This window comes from Pongo pygmaeus, chromosome 20, assembly GCF_028885625.2.
Source record: "Pongo pygmaeus isolate AG05252 chromosome 20, NHGRI_mPonPyg2-v2.0_pri, whole genome shotgun sequence".
In the NCBI taxonomy this organism is placed as follows: domain Eukaryota; kingdom Metazoa; phylum Chordata; class Mammalia; order Primates; family Hominidae; genus Pongo; species Pongo pygmaeus.
The window spans coordinates 37,607,184-37,623,832 of NC_072393.2; the positions used below are offsets into that span (position 1 = coordinate 37,607,184).

Consider the following 16,649-nt stretch of genomic DNA (forward strand, 5'->3'; position numbering starts at 1 on the left):
GGAAGAAAGGCTACCCGAACGCTTCTCTAATAGATGAAAGGGGTGTGGGCTTGCTGCTTGGAATTAGGGGCAAGCTCCTGCATATTCTATTCCTACTGTCATGTTTTAAATGGCACTGAGGAGGGTTAGGGCTCACCTGACAAACATGTTTTATTGTTCCCTTTTACAGAAATATTTAGAGCCGGTTTATTTTTATATTTACACCTTATTTGGGCTCCAGGCGATCTATGTCACAGCTCTCTACATAACCAGCTGGCTACTCAGTGGTACGTGGCTGTCAGGACTGTTGGCAGCTTTCTGGTATGTCACAAATAGGTGAGTTGGAGTCAGTATGCTTCTTTTTTTTCCAAAATATAAGTAAAAATGAAGTCACTTCATTTCCAGCTCAGAGAAATTTTCTTTGCCACATTTGTTTGGTTGGGAGCAGTTTCTCTTTGGTTTGCCTGGTGGTTTACTCAATTTTTCTTATTTAGTCAGGGAGAAAGTGCTACTTACATGTAATTCCAGCTGAGGAACAGAGAGCATTGAATTGCATATCAAGAAAATCATTCATAGTAATCCCAAACCTATTATCTGTTTGCTGTGGGATCAATATTTCTCCAGCCATATATCTCATCTCTTAAAGGGTTTTTTTAAATTGGCAAATAATAATTGTACATATTCATGGGCTACATAGTGATATTTCAGTACATATAGAGTGTATAGTGATCAGATCAAGGTAATTAACATATCAGTCATTAAAAAGTTTTTGGGGTTTTTTTGCTGTTTTTTAAAGTCAATGAAGATTTTTAAAATTTTTATTTATTTAGGGGTTGTTTTTGTTTTTTGTAGAGACAGGATCTCCCTATGTTGCCCAGGCTGGTCTTGAACTCCTGGCTTCAAGCAGTCCTCCCACCTTGGCCTCCCAAAGTATCGAGATTACAGGCATGAGCTACTGTGCCTTGCCTAAAAAGTTTTAATTATATCTTCACTATCAACCTTAATAGGGTTGTGTATGGCTCTCAGTTAGTAGAGCTTAAAGATGTACAAATGCAAGGGCGTTTTTGCCTTATTTAATATCTGCTATTATAAGCAGTAGAGCCTTATGAAATCACATCTTAAAAAAACGTATTCAAGATCATTAAATTATTGCCTGACCTGCAATGGCAATACCAGTATTCAATAGGAGTCTTAAAACTTGAACATGAGTTCTAATACAGGTTTTATTTTGTAAGTCTAAGCAAATTACATGTTATGACAGTCCTGTTGGGGGTTTACTGTATGGCAAGCACTTTACAATATGCGTTATATGTATTCTTCTAAGAACCCTATAGAGTAGATACTATTATTATCCCTATTTTAGAAATGATAAAATTGAGGCTTAAAAGGTTACATTTTGTATATAGATATACAGACATCTATATATATTTCTTTTATATAGAGATATATGTAGATATAGGTACATCGATACATTGTTTCATATATATATCTCTATCTTTTATAGAGAGATATATGTAGATATAGGTACCTTGTTTGATACATAGATACACAAACACACGTGTATTATGTGTTACATATGTGTATCATTTATTGAATGCCTAGTATGTGTGGGGATGGTGTACAAAGATGAAAAATCTTACCCATACTTGCCCTCTTGGGATTCATGTTCTAGAGAGGCAGGAAGTTTTTTTAAAAATACTGTCAATGACATATTTAAGACTCAAGTATAAAAAACACCAAAGAAATACAGAGAGGGAAAATGTATATCGCCTCTTGACACTAATAAAGTGAGGGAGAAATAAAAGTAAGGGAATGGCATGATACATTTGTGAGGTTAGGAGTAAGGCTAACCTGGGCTTGAACCCTCGGTGCTAAGGGCATACCCATGGACAGAGCACTTAAATGTTCTCTATGCCAATTTTATGTTACAGGGATGATGATGATGATGATGATGATGATGATGATAATGATAAGGACAATTATTGAGAACTAGTGGCCAGAATCTTAAGTATACTTGTCCTTAATGTAATATATCTTTCACTGAGAAAGTCTTCGAGGAAATTATTGTAAAAACTATCACTTTGGCTATTTGTGTTTTCTTTTGTGCAGAATAGATACCACAAGAGTTGAGTTTACCATCCCACTGAGGGAGAACTGGGCGCTGCCATTCTTTGCAATTCAGATAGCAGCAATTACATATTTCCTGAGACCAAACTTACAGCCTCTTTCTGAAGTAAGTGTTTATAAAATTTCATATATTTTAATCCCCCAATTTTATATATGAAGCTTCAAAAAATGTGATGTGCTTAGTATCCCAATGCATGTGAATAGTTCTTATTCCATGACCAATTTTTAAACTTGAGTTAAATTAAGTTTTCTTTTCCTGAGCTTTTTCCTACTTTGCAAAGAAAATGTTTTCATTTTTGATGTTAAAAATGTACTCTACATAATCTACCCTTAAATAGTTGCAGCAAACCCACACACAATTTCTGCAAAACTGTCAGAATTTTTAAGCCCTTGCTCTTGAGATGTGATTTGGTGCATTATCGCCTCCATAATAGTGTGGAATACACACACCGTATGTGAATATTTATATGCAAAGTGTCACTTTATGATAGTTAGAGCTTAAATAACAAATGCAAGGGTTTTCAGAGCAACAGTTTATGGTTTTTCTGTTTGGTTTATAGAGATACTGGCTGCTCTTGAGAAAACTTGTCTGCAAGGTTTTTTATTACTAGAGACATGTAAATTATACAAAGGTTTTCTTTTTACAGAGGCTGACACTTCTTGCCATTTTCATATCAACTTTTCTCTTTAGTCTGACATGGCAATTTAATCAATTTATGATGCTGATGCAAGCATTAGTGCTGTTCACACTGGACTCCCTGGACATGCTGCCAGCAGTGAAGGTGAGCTTTGCTCTCTTTTCTCACTTGAGATTTTGGCCATTTAGTGTTTTTATATCATAGAATGAGATGAAAATATGCAAGTACTTATGGATAAAATTGAAGCTGTTTCTTAGATCTGCCGTAAATTTGCTGTGGCCAATTGAAGCTGAGTAATTTATGAAGCCTAGTTTGACCATCTTAACTTTTATTCTGCTTATTTTAAGTTAAAAAATGGAATGGATTTATTTTGGGGCATAAATGCCTAGGTCAATTGTTATTTATGGAGATGACTTAAATTTTAAAATATAAGATAGCTCTTTTAAAATTTCTTACTGTGTACTGCCACTTTTAAAAAAGAATTCAATAGGTATATAACAGCTTTTTTGTAGTACTTTATAAAGTTTTCATAGTCACATTTAACTAATATGGGATGTGAATCCCTGTTGACTGGCTGAAAGTCACATGTGAAATAAAGAAACCAGTATCTGTCTCCTAGTGTCTGCTGCTGTCATTTAATCATATTTTTTCATGTGCAAAAATATGATTTTATGTATTGCGTACAGTTTTAAAATGGCTTATAGTCACTATTCTAAAGTAGTAGTAACTGAAATATTTCCCAAGTATAATAAAATACTTTCTCCAGATCTAAGGCAGCAGTGTAGCCCAAGGATTTGTGCTCATTTATTCCATATCAGAGGAGATCCAATAAGTTTCCATAACTGACTGAGTCTGAATTAAGAAACATAAAAGTCTACCAAGAAATACACATTGCCTGTCTACTGAGACACTGTAATAGGATGGGTACTACAGAAAATGCCAGTATGTGTAATTCATTGTCATAGCCACAGTTTGCCTTTTAGCTTGGGAAACAAAGATCACAGACAACAAGAACAAGCAGACAAATGATAGCTGCTAATTAGCAATACTGATATATCTAAAAGAAGAAAAGTTGTTTTTAGGCAGAGAAGTGTTTACAGAAGTAAGAAGCTAGAACTGGGCCACCTGGATCACAAATGAGGGTAGAATTTGGGTGGGATGTCAGGGGTGGGGGCAGAATAGGAAGGTGGAGTACAGCAAGAGCAAGTTTATATATGTATGTAAAATGTTTAGTGTTTCTGCAGGTGTGCCAGTGGCCACTCCTACACTGCTGGTAACCTATACACTCCTATAATCTTTCTTTAGTGTAGTTTCACAGTAGGTATCAAAAGCCTAAAAATGTATTTGCCTTTTCACCAACATTTCTACCCCTATAAGTTTGTCCTAAGTAAATAATCTCCCATGTTCATTTTAGTTGTAATAAGAAAAAGCTGGGCGGAAAAGATAAAAAGAAATAAAAAACTGGAAATGACTTGAGCCAATAGCAATAGGGTATACTTAAATAAATGATGGCATATCTGTGCAATCAAATATTATGTAACCATCAGTTCCCCCATATTTTTTTGAAAAAGCGAAACATAGAGAAAATGAGTAAAGGTTCTGGAAAAATATACAGTAAAGTATTAACAGTCAGCTACACGATTGATGTTCTGCATATTCTTTTTGTTCTTTAGATCTTTTGATTTTTTCTGATAATGAACATGTATCTCTTTTTTTTTTTTTTTTTCTTTGAGTTGGAGTCTTACTCCATCTCCCAGGCTGGAGTGCAGTGGCACGATCTTGGCTCACTACAACCTCCACCTCCTGAGTTTAAGCAATTCTCCTGCCTTAGCCTCCCAAGTAGCTGGGAATCCAGGTGCATGCCACCACACCCAGCTAATATTTGTATTTTTAGTAGAGACAGGGTTTTGCCATATTGCCCAGACTGGTCTTGAACTCCTGACCTCAAGGGATCCACCTGCCTCAGCCTCCCAAAGTGCTGGGATTATAGGCGTGAGCCATTGTGCCCATCTGAACATGTATCTCTTTTAAAATTAGAAAGCAAAGGTACTGTTTTGGCTCACATACACAACATTTTAAAATAATATAGCTAATTTATTTTATATTTCGTTCTAAACTTTGTTCAACTTTTACATTTGAAACTGTGTTGGTATTAGAAGTAGTTTTAACTATCAGACTTTAAGGAGGACCATTATTACAATGAAAGGATCCTGAGTTATAAAACTAAATTGCTGCTATCAGCTCTGAAAATAACTGGCTCCTTCAGCTTAGGCAAGTGATTTAACTTAGTTTCTTCATAAATTAGAATCACTTCTCTCTAACCATGTCAAATGGGAAAGAGTTGGAATAATTGGTATAGAAAAAGGTAATACAAATTCAGAGCTCAGTGTGGTGACAAGAAGCAGTACCTTCTACAGTACATTTTGTCATCTTTTCATGAATGATGAAACTCTTACCAACAAAACTTCAAGTTTCCAGTCAGAAATGTGAACAGAGTAAAACAGAACAGCAAGCATATTATAAAGTGTATACTTTTGCTTAATTAAAGGCTGAAATATGGAGGTTAATAAAGTTTTCTTAATCTATTGTGGAAACAGATGCATTCATGATAAATGCTTAAGAGATCATGTTAAGTACCCTATATGGTTCCAGACAAGAGGGAGTAGAGACATTTCTCCCCGTTCCTCCCCAGAGTACATTGAAAAACCTTAGACAGTATATGTATATAACAAACATAAGAGGAATTTGAGAGGTAGAGAGAAGCAAACTGCCTAGGGACCTTGAGACCAGAGGGAAAATTTGACAGCGAGTTTCTTGGGTTTTCTTTTTTGCCCCATATATCCTTGACTGGGTGCTGGAGAAGTCAAAAACCTGGGAATAACAATGGACTCAAACAAAAAGCCTCCTCCCTCTAGCAAAAGGACCAGAAGAGAGGAAGCATAACAAGGCAGAAAACTTTCGAACATTAACTGCCTTATTCTAGCCAAATGCTACAGAAAAAAAACCACAGCCCCACTCCCACCTCCATGAGTAAAGGTCAGTGGGAAGCCTAGATTCCTACCCTCACCTAGCTGTCACTAGGCATGCCTTGCTTCCTGCCAGAGCTATGTCAGAGAAGTCTAGTGGGGAACCAGAACTTTCACCGTCTCCCAGAGACATCTGTGAAGGCCACTTGGGAAACTTGGACTTCAACTCTCACTCAGTGGTAATGAGACATCCTGTCCCCTCCCTGTCAGCATGGTGTCAGAGAAGGCCAACAGGGAGGTTGAGACTCTAACCACCACCCAGATGTAATAAGCCTTTCTCTATCTACTGCCCTACCCCATGCTGTCGGTGCAGGCCATGTAAGGAGCAGTGGTGACGCACCTCTATCTCTCCCAGCCAGCATGTGTCAGCAGGGACCTGTAGAGAGCCTGAACTTTCACCTTCACCCAGCAGTAAGGAAGTACACCTTCTGCTGACCCCCAGGTGTCAATGGAAGGCAAGTGGGCACCTTGGACTTCCATTTCCATCTGAAAGTACCGAGGCAGCACCCTTCTTTCCCCGTTAGCATAGCGTTGGCATAGTTTGAGTGTTTTTGTGGTCCCCCACCAAATTTATATGTTGAAACCCAAATCCCCAAGGTGATTGTATTAGGAGGTAGGGCCTTTTAGGAGGTGATTAGTGCCATTATAAAACAGGCACAAGGGAGCTGTTTGACCCCTTTCACCATGTGAGGAGGACACAGCAAGAAAGTGCCATCAGTGAACCAGGAAATAAGCCCTCACCAGCCACTGAATCTGCCAGTTCCTTGATCTTGGACTTCCCAGCCTCCAGAACTATGAGAAGTAACTTTTTTGTTGTTTATAAGCTACCCAGATTACAGTATTTTGTTAGATAACGGCCTAAATGGACCAAGACACATGGTGTCACAGGAAGCCTGCTAACATGGCAGATTTAAATAAGATCCAGGGTCCCATAATGTAATAGGATACAGTTAAAAATCACTTCTTAGGCCGGGCGCAGTGGCTCATGCCTGTAATCTCAGCCCTTTGGGAGGCCAAGGCAGGCAGATATTTGAAGTCAGTTTGAGATCAGCCCGGGCAACATGGTGAAACCCCATCTCTACTAAAAATACAAAAATTAACTGGCTGTGGTGGCGTGTGCCTGTAATCGCAGCTATTCAGGAGGCTGAGGCAGGAGAATAGCTTGAGCCAGCCAAGATGGGGCCACTGCATTCCAGCCTGGGCAACGGAGCAAGACTCTGTCTCAAAAAAAAAAAAAAAAAAATTCTTATATTAAGAATTAGGAAAATCTCTCTTGAGTGAAAAGAGACAATCAATAGATGCTAACACTCAGATACACAGAAATTGGAATTATCTTAAAAGGAATTTAAGGCAGCCATCATAAAAAAAAAAGCTTCATTGAGCAATTACGAACACACTTGAAACAAATGAAAATACAAACTCTAAGCAAAGAAGAAGATACAAAGAAGCAGCAAGTGGAAATTTTAGAACAGAAGAATTCCAATAATCAAAGTTTAAAACTCAGTGGATGGACTCAACAGCAAAATGAAGTAGTCAGAGGAAAGAATCAGTGAACTTGAAGATAGAACAATTTAGAAATTACCTAATCTGAACAACAAGAAAAAATAGAATGAAACAAAAATGAACAGAGCCTCAAGGACCTGTGAGACTATAATGAAAAGTCTAACATTCAGGTAATCAGAATCCCAGAAGAAGACAAGAAAAGAGTTTACTGAAGCTGAAAAAAGTATGCAAAGAAATACTTTTGGAAAAAATAGTTGAAATTTCCTCAAATTTGGCAAAAGCTATAAACCTTCAGAATCAACAAGCCGAACTAATATCAAACAGGATAAATCCAAATAGAGCCACACTAAGACACATTATAATCAAACTTCTGGAGACTAAAGATAAATTTTAAAAAATTGAAACTACTCAGAAAAATACTATACCTATAGGGGAAAACCAATTTAAATGACAGTGAATTCCTCATCAAAAACCATGGAGGGGCTGGGGACAGTGACTCACGCCTGTAATCCCAGCACTTTTGGAGGCTGAGGCGGGTGGATTGCTTGAGCCCAGGAGTTTGAGACCAGCCTGGGCAACATGATGAAACCCCATCTCTATAAATAATAATAATAATAATAAAATGATTAGCCAGGCATGGTAGCACGTGTCTGAGTTCTCAGATACTTGGGAGGCTGAAGTGGGAGAAATTGAGGCTTCAGTGAACTGTAATTGCACCACTGCATTCTAACCTGGGCAACAGAGCAAGACCCAAAAAAAAAAACCACGGAGGCCAAAAGGAAGTGGCATAGTATTTTCAGATGCAGAAAAAAAGAACTGTGAAGGCTGGGCGCAGTGGCTCATGCCTGTAATCCCATTACTTTGGGAGGCCGAGGCGGACGGATCACGAATCAGGAAATCGAGACCATCCTGGCTAACATGGTGAAACCCTGTCTACTAAAAATACAAAAAATTAGCCAGGCATGGTGGCAGGCGCCTGTAGTCCCAGCTACTTGGTAGACTGAGGCAGGAGAATGGCATGAACCCGGGAGGTGAAGCTTGCAGTGAGTCTAGATCACGCCACTGCACTCCAGTCTGGGCGACAGAGCGAGACTTCATCTCAAAAAAAAAAAAAAAAAAAAGAACCATCAACCTACACTCCTATACCTAGTTAAAATGTCCTTCAGGAATGAAAGGGAAATCAAAACATTCTCAGTTAAGGAAACTAATATTGCCAGCAGTCCTACCATAAGAGAATAGCTGAAGGAAGTTGTTGAAACAGAAAGGAAATGATAAGGAATTTAAGAGCATCAGAAAGGAAGACAAGGCAATGAAAAAAGTAAAAATGTGAATAAATATAACAGACTTTTCTTATTCTCTTGAGTTTCTAAATTATGTTTGAGGCTGGGCGTGGTGGCTCATACCTGTAATCCCAGCACTTTGGGAGGACCAGGTGGGCGGAACACCTGAGGTCAGGAGTTCAAGACCAGCCTGGCCAACATGGCGAAACCCCATCTCTACTAAAAATACAAAAATTAGCCAGGTGTGGTGATGGGTGCCTGTAATCCCAGCTACTCAGGAGGCTGAGGCTGGAGAATTGCTTGAACCTAGGAGGCGGAGGTTGCAGTGAGCCGAGATTGTGCCATTGCACTCCAGCCTGGGAGACAAGCGAAACTTCATCTCAAAAAAAAAAATTATATTTGATAGCTGAAGCAAAAATTATAACACTGTCTTATGTGGTTCTCTATATGTAAAAGAAATACTTAATATAAATGGGAAGGGTAATGAGACTTAAATGGAGGTTAGGGTTCTATGCCTCACTGAAACAGTTAAAATGTGTATACCACTAGTCTGTAATAAGTTATTAATGCGTAACGTAATAGCCAGAATAACCACTTTAAAAAACTATACGAAGAGGTACATGAAAAAACAGTACAGATAAATAAAAATGAAATTCTAAAAATGTTCAGATAACTTACAGGAAGGCAGGAAGAAGAAAGCAGGAATTAGAAACAAGCAAACAAAAAAGAATAAAAGAGCAGATTTAAGACTAGCAATAATTACATTAAAGGTAAATGATCTAAATATACTAATTAAAGAGATGGCAGGATGGATTTTAAAAGCATGACCCAGCTGTTGTCTAAAACACACTTCAAACACAACAATATAGATAAATTGAAAGTAAGAGGTTGGAAAAAGATACAACATGCAAGTATTAATCAAAAGAAAGGAGTAGCTATGTTAATATCAGGGAAGGTAGATATCAGAGCAAAGAAAATTACTAGGGACAGAACAGAACATTATATAATGATAAAACTTTCAAGGTACCAAGAAGACATAGCAATCTTAAGTGTACCTGCACCAAACAACAGTACTGCAACGTGTGTGAAGCAAAAACTGACAGAACTGAGAGGAGAAATAGAAAAATTCACAATTGCAGTTTGAGACTTCAGCACATCTCTCTGGACAATTGATAGAACACTAGACAGAAAATCATCAGAGATATAGAACCCAACAACACCTTCAACCGACAGAATCTAATGATCATTTGTAGAAACTCCACCCAATAACAGCAGAATACTCATTCTTTTCGAGCATTCACAGAATACTTACCAACATAGACTATCTCCTGAGCCATAAAACAACGACAAACGTAAAAGAATTAGGATTATTGAGAATATAATCTCTGACTACAATGGATTCAAATTTGAAATCAATACAGAAGGATAACAGGAAATGTTTCAATACTTGGGAATTAAGCTCACTATTACATCTATAGTAGTAATAGCCAGAATAACCACTTTAAAAATATATAAAGATATACACTAAAAAAGAGTCTAAGAGGAACCTTGGAGAGCATTGAACTCAATGAAAATGAAAGTGAAGCATATTTAAATTTGTGGGACACATCCAAAGCAGTATTAAGAAGAAAATGTGTAGCACTAAAAAGCTTATGTTAGAAAAGACAGAAAGTCTGAAATTGGTCATCCAAGCTCTCACCTTAAAAAAGGGAGCAAAATAAATTCAAGCCAGGAGAAGAAAATAATAAAGAGCAGAAATCAATGCTATTGAAAACATGAATAATAGAATTAATTAAAAAGAGCTAGCTTGGTCGGGCACGGTGGCTCATGCCTATAATCCCAGCACTTTGGGAGGCTGAGGCAGGTGGATCACCTGAGGTCAGGAGTTTGAGACCAGTCTGGGCAACATGGTGAAACCCTGTCTCTACTAACAATAGAAAAATTAGCTGAGCGTGGTGGTGGGTACCTGTAATCCCAGCTGCTTGGGAGGCTGAGCAGGAGAATCCCTTGAATTCAGTAGGCAAAGGTTGCAGTGAGCTGAGACTGCACCATTGCATGCCAGCCTGGGCAGTGAGAGCGAAACTCCATCTCATTCATTCATAGATAGATAGATGGACAGACAGACAGACAGACAGATAGATAGATGGATAGATAGATGGATAGATATATAGATAGATAGATAGAGCTGGCTCTTTGAAAGATTAGTAAAATTGCGAACCTTCTCCATAATTGCCTTGGAACATTAAAAACTTTTAAATCTTAACAGACTTCCAAAGTTCTGATCTCAGGAAGAGTGGGAGGTGGGTGGGTGTTGAGTGCTTAATAGATAGAATTCACATTGAGTGATAGATACACGAAAAGCCCAGACTTCATCAGTATATGTTATATACGTGTAACGAAACCGTACTTATATCCCTTAAATTTACACAAATAAAATGTCTAAAAGTTTTGAGCCTCTGTGGTACTATTTATGTGGTAGCCAGTATAGTATAGTGGTTAAGAACACAGACTCTACAACTAGGCTGCCTAAGTTTGAATGAGTCATATGTGGGTCGTATGGAGCAATGCTTGCTATTTTATTAATGTTAAACAGATATTAACTGTGGTTATTATGAATGGTGATGAGGAGCATGAACACGATCCATTGAAGACAACTGTAGTTGTTCTACACAGAAAGGATATACGGTTGACCCTTGAACAACACAGGGGCTACTGGTGCGGATGTCTCCCCCCAGCAGTTGAAAATCTGCACACAATTTTTGACTCCCCAAAAACTCAATCACTAGTAGCCTACTGTTGACCAGAAGCCTTACCAATAACATAGTTGATTAACACATATTTTGTATGTGATGCATTATATACTATATTCTTATAATAAAGTAAGCTAGAGAAAGGGAAATGTTAATTAAATCCAAAGGAAGAGAAAATATACTTACTGTTTATTAAGTGGAAGTGGATCATCACAAAGGTCTTCATCCTCATCGTCTTCACATTGAGTAGGCCGAGGAGGAGGTACAGGAGGGGTTAGTTTTACTGTCTCAGGAGTAGCAGAGGCAGAAGAAAATCTATGTATAATTGGACTTGTGTTGTTCAGAGGTCAACTATATTCTTGCTGACTTGTTTCTATACTGTACTGTACTAATAGAACCAGGAAAGAATATCCAGTACACCACTGATAATCCAGGACTTCCTAATACACAGTACTGCTCAATTTTACATTTTTGGCTGTTCATCAGCAATTTTTCTTTTGAATGTATATAAAACTATACAATCTTGTTGTTACACAAACTGCCCCTTTTTCTAGAAATACGCTCACTTGATATAAAAAGAACTGTAAACATCAAAAAACACCCACAAATAAAGGCAAACAGAAAGATGTTTTTGGAAAAAAAGCATTTGTAAATGAGTTAGTAACCTTAAGAGTTCCTACAAATCCATGAGAAAACTATTTATAAACCAATGAGAAAAGGGAACAAAGGACACAAACACTTCCTAGAAAGAAGAGCATCAAAAAGGGTCAAATGCATAGGTACAAATGTAACACAAAGTGACAACTTGTGCTTTACAAAACACCACAAAGCATTGTTGAAAGTTTTAAATGCCTAGATTGGAAAGATAATGCATGTTCTTGGATTGGAAGACTTACTGTTGTTAAGATGGCAGTGCTCCCCAAATTGATCTACAGATTCAACACATTCCCTCTCAGAATCCCAGGAGGAGTTTTTGCAGAAATTGACAAGCTAATCCTGAAATTCATATGGAAACTCAGGGGACTCAGAATAGCTAAAACAATCTTGAAAAAGAAGAGTAAAGTTGGAAGACTCACACTTTCCGATTACAAAACTTACTACAAAGCTATAGTAATCAGGACAGTGTGATACTAGCAGAAGGATTGACATAAACCCGTGGAATAGAATTGAGAGAGAGAAATAAACCCTCACAAGAAATGGTCAATTAATTTTCAACAAGGGTGTGAAGATAACTAAATGGAGAATTAATGGTGTTTTCAACAAATGGTGCAGGAATAACTGATATCGACATGCAAAAGAATGAAGTTGAGCCCCTTCCTCTCACTGTACACACTAACTCAAAGTGAATTGCAGACCTAAGTAAGTGTAAGAGCTAAAACCAAAACTTTTAGAAGAAAACATAGTAATAACTCTTCCTGACCTTGGAGTAGCACAAACCTTAGATACAATACCAGAAGCACAAGTGACTTTTACAAAAACAGATTAATTGGACTTCATCAAAATTAAAACTGTTGTACTCAAAAGTGTGCTATTAGGAAAGTAAAAAGACAACCCATAGAACGAGAGAGAATATTTGCAATCATATATCTGATCAGGAACTTCCAGAATATACGAAGAACTCTTATAACTCTTTCAATGATAAAATAGCAAAGGATTTGGGTAGATATTTCTCCAGGTAAGATACATAAATGTCCAATAAACACATGAAAAGATGCTCAGCATCATTAGCTATCAGAGAAATGCACATCAAAACCACAAGCAGATACCACTTTACACCCACTTGGATGGCTAAAATTAAAAAACAGAGACAAATGTCACGGATGTGGAGAAATTAGAACTCTCATACATTGATGATGGGATTATAAGATGGTGTAGTCACTTTGAAAAACAGCATTTCCTCAGCATTTCTTGATTTTAAATATAGAGTTACCATATGATTTAGCAATCCCACTCCTAGATACATACCCGAGAGAAATGAAAACATATCCATGCAAAAATGTTTGTATATGAATGTTCATAGCAGTGTGATTCATAGCTACAAAGTAGAAACCACCCGAATGCCCATATCCCTTCCATAAACAATGTAGTCCAGCCGTGCAATAAATAGTGGTCAGCAATAAAAAAGAATGTTGATACATGGTGCAACATGGATGAAACTTGAGAACACCATGCTAAGTAAGAGAAGATAGCCAAAAAAGACTGCACTTTATTCCATTTCTGTGAGATGTCCAGAATACGCAAATCTGTAGAGAACAGTACATCAGTGGTTGCCGGGGCTGGGGGTAGGGGATGATGGAGAGTGATGGCTAGTGGATATGGGTTTCTTTCGAAGTGATGAGAATGTCATAAAATTAGACTGAGGTGAGAGTTGCACAACTCTGTGAATATACCAAAAATCATGAAGTGTACACTTTAAATGGATGAATTTGATGGTATATGAATTATATCAACTAATAAAACTGCTAAGAAGGAAAAACTCTTCCTTCTCTAACCAGTAATTGTACTCAGGAATCTATCCCTAAGGAAATGTTTTTATTCATCCATTCCTCCAATGTTTATTAAGTGCCACTCTTCTAGTGTGTATTCTTTAAGGTGCTGGGGATACAGCAGTGAACAAAATACATAACTAATCAGATAATTCGATTAGGAATTCTGAGAATCAGACCTGAAAAAAATTTTTAAAGGGATGTTCACAATGTTAATAAAAAGCCAGAAACACCTAAATGGTCTAGTGGCAAACAAATTATGGCATATGGTGGAATGTTACATAACCATTTAAAATTTAAGTTTTCACAAAATAGTCACTGATGTAAGAAAATGATATGGTAGGATGTGAAGGATGTAAAATCCTGTATATGAAATACTATATACTGCTGTGAAATCAATATTATTTCTTTAGGTAATGGTGCTGGGTTTTGACTCAAGAGCCCACCTATCGATTGCTATTTCTTTTTGTATTTTTCTGAAGTGTCTAACTCTCCTAGAGTAAGACACATTATCTTCATGATCCTAAAGATCATCAGCATCCATTTCCCTGAGTTCCCATTGACACTAAGCAAAAGCACTGAACTGCTGCAAGCCTCACTTTTCAATGCTTCTGTCAATAGGTTTGTTTCCCTTGAGATTAAGAGAACAAAACCATGGGGAAAATCGGATTTGCTGCTAAATAAAACTGGTATTTTTCACTTGTCAGAATGAGTATGGCATTGTCTAATTTGAAAGAGAAGAAGAAAACTAACAGAATAAGTGTCCACGCTTTATTAGGGACTGCCTTTTTTTTCTTTGTGGCGTGTTTCGTATATTCAAGTTAGTTGTTTTTTGCTTCTTTTGGTATCAACCTATCAATAAGTTTCATTACGTCAAGAGTTAATCCTTAGTGCTCATTATGTGCCAGGCATTTCCTCCCCACCCACCCCTCCCCCCTTTTTTTAGAGACCAGGTCTTGCTCTGTTGCCCAGGCTGGAGTGGAGTGGAACGATCATAGCTTACTGCAGCCTCGACCTCCTGGACTCAAGTGATCCTCCCACCTCAGCCTCCTGAGTAGCTGGGACTACAGGCTTGCACCACTACACCTGGCTAGTATTTTATTTTTATAGAGACACGGTCTTGCTGTGTTGCCCAGGCTGCTCTTGAACTGGGCTCAAGCGGTCCTCCTGTCTCAGCTTCCCAAGATGTTGGGATTACAGGCATTAGCCACTGTGGTTGGCCACCAGGCATTTTCATCTGTTACCACGTCTGGTTCTTTTGTGAGACCCTACATCAACTCTGTAAGGAAGGTATCATCATCTGTTGTTCACGATGAACCATTTAGGTCACATAGCTGGTTTGCACCAGAATCGGAACTGCAGTACAGGTGCTGTTGGTGCTGGAGCTGATGTCATTGCCCACTGTACTGTGCTGCCTGCTATGAAGCTGTGAGGTCAAAGAGGACAAGGTCGTGCAGCAGGAGGGGTTTACAGTCTAATCAGGGGATCTGGGCACACACACAGACAAAGCAAGGAATGATACAGTGCCAAAGTATAGAGTATGGAAAACTAGGAACTAACACAGTAAAGTACTTATTGTTGGCCATAAACAGTAACTGAAATCATTGAAAAGAAAACTGAAGATTATAAATGGCCCTTGCCAATTCCCAGGAATAAATACATTTATGCTGTTGTTTACTTCCTCTACTTCATATCATCCCTCTTTACTTCCCTTTTATTTGTTAGAAGATTTCTGTTATTAAAAGATAAACAGTTGGTATGTGTATGATTTAGTTTCCTTTTTTAGATTGTGTTTCTTTTTTTGGAGTCTCACTCTGTCGCCCAGGCTGGAGTGTAGTGGCGCATTCTAGGCTCACTGCAGCCTCTGCCTCCCGGGTTCAAGCGATTCTCCTGTCTCAGTCTCCGAAGTAGCTGGGATCACAGGCATGAGCCACCACGCCTGGCTAATTTTTTTTTTTTTGTATTTTTAATAGAGATGGGGTTACACCATGTTGGCCAGGCTGGTCTTGAACTCCTGACCTCAGGTGATCCCACCCGCCTTGGCCTCCCAGAGTGCTGAGATTACAGATGTGAGCCACCGCGCCCGGCCTAGATTGTGTTTCTTGAATCTGCATGTGTTTTCTGCATTATTTATAAGCTGAGGTGTATCCACCTCATGACCAACATGTCGACATGTGATGATCTCTTGGTAAAATGTTTGTACTCATCTAATCTTTGGTTCTTGCAGGCGACATGGCTGTATGGAATACAGATAACAAGTTTACTCCTGGTCTGCATTCTTCAGTTTTTTAATTCCATGATTCTTGGATCACTACTTATCAGTTTTAACCTTTCAGTATTCATTGCAAGAAAACTTCAGGTAGGACCTTTTTTTTGTCCTTTATCAAAGTAAACTTTTTTTTAATTGCGTGGTTTATTGAACCTTATTTTCATACAGCATACAAAAAGAAATTTACGACCTGATTTGCACTAAAAAGCACACGTGGCATTGTGTGCTTTTTCTTGTGCATGTGGTAGCATTTCTGTTTCAAGCTTTCTGAGGTCATCCTTTTGTTTTGACAGTTATTTCTTAGAGAATTGGAACCTTACCTTCAATGTGGGGATCAGCCAAAGATGCTTGGTTGAATGCCACTGATTTAGAGTTGAAGTAAAAGAGAAAAGTTATTAATTTTTATGTGTGTGAACTCAGGAGCGAGAAGAGTCTCCTGCTTGTGTTGGGAGCGTGTTCATCACAGTCCTTCACATTGGTGGATACCAGTGTGTTGTTATTTGATGTAGTAATGCTACTCTTTTCCCCATCCTTCCATACCATACTAGTTATTTTTAGGTGAATTAAAATTAACTGTTTTGAGAATTTTGA

General features: G+C 38.0%; 1 protein-coding gene across 6 annotated transcripts in view; it reads left to right on the forward strand.

The window, feature by feature from the left end:
* DPY19L3 (dpy-19 like C-mannosyltransferase 3) overlaps positions 1–16,649 on the forward strand; it is a 79,928-nt gene that overhangs the window by 31,315 nt on the left and 31,964 nt on the right. For all 6 annotated transcript variants that reach the window (XM_054464663.2, XM_054464665.2, XM_063657490.1 and 3 more), the window contains exons 6-9: positions 170–315; positions 2,089–2,212; positions 2,754–2,888; positions 16,017–16,148. In XM_054464663.2, the coding sequence (XP_054320638.1) occupies positions 170–315; positions 2,089–2,212; positions 2,754–2,888; positions 16,017–16,148 (537 nt within the window). The remainder of the gene's footprint in view (positions 1–169; positions 316–2,088; positions 2,213–2,753; positions 2,889–16,016; positions 16,149–16,649) is intronic.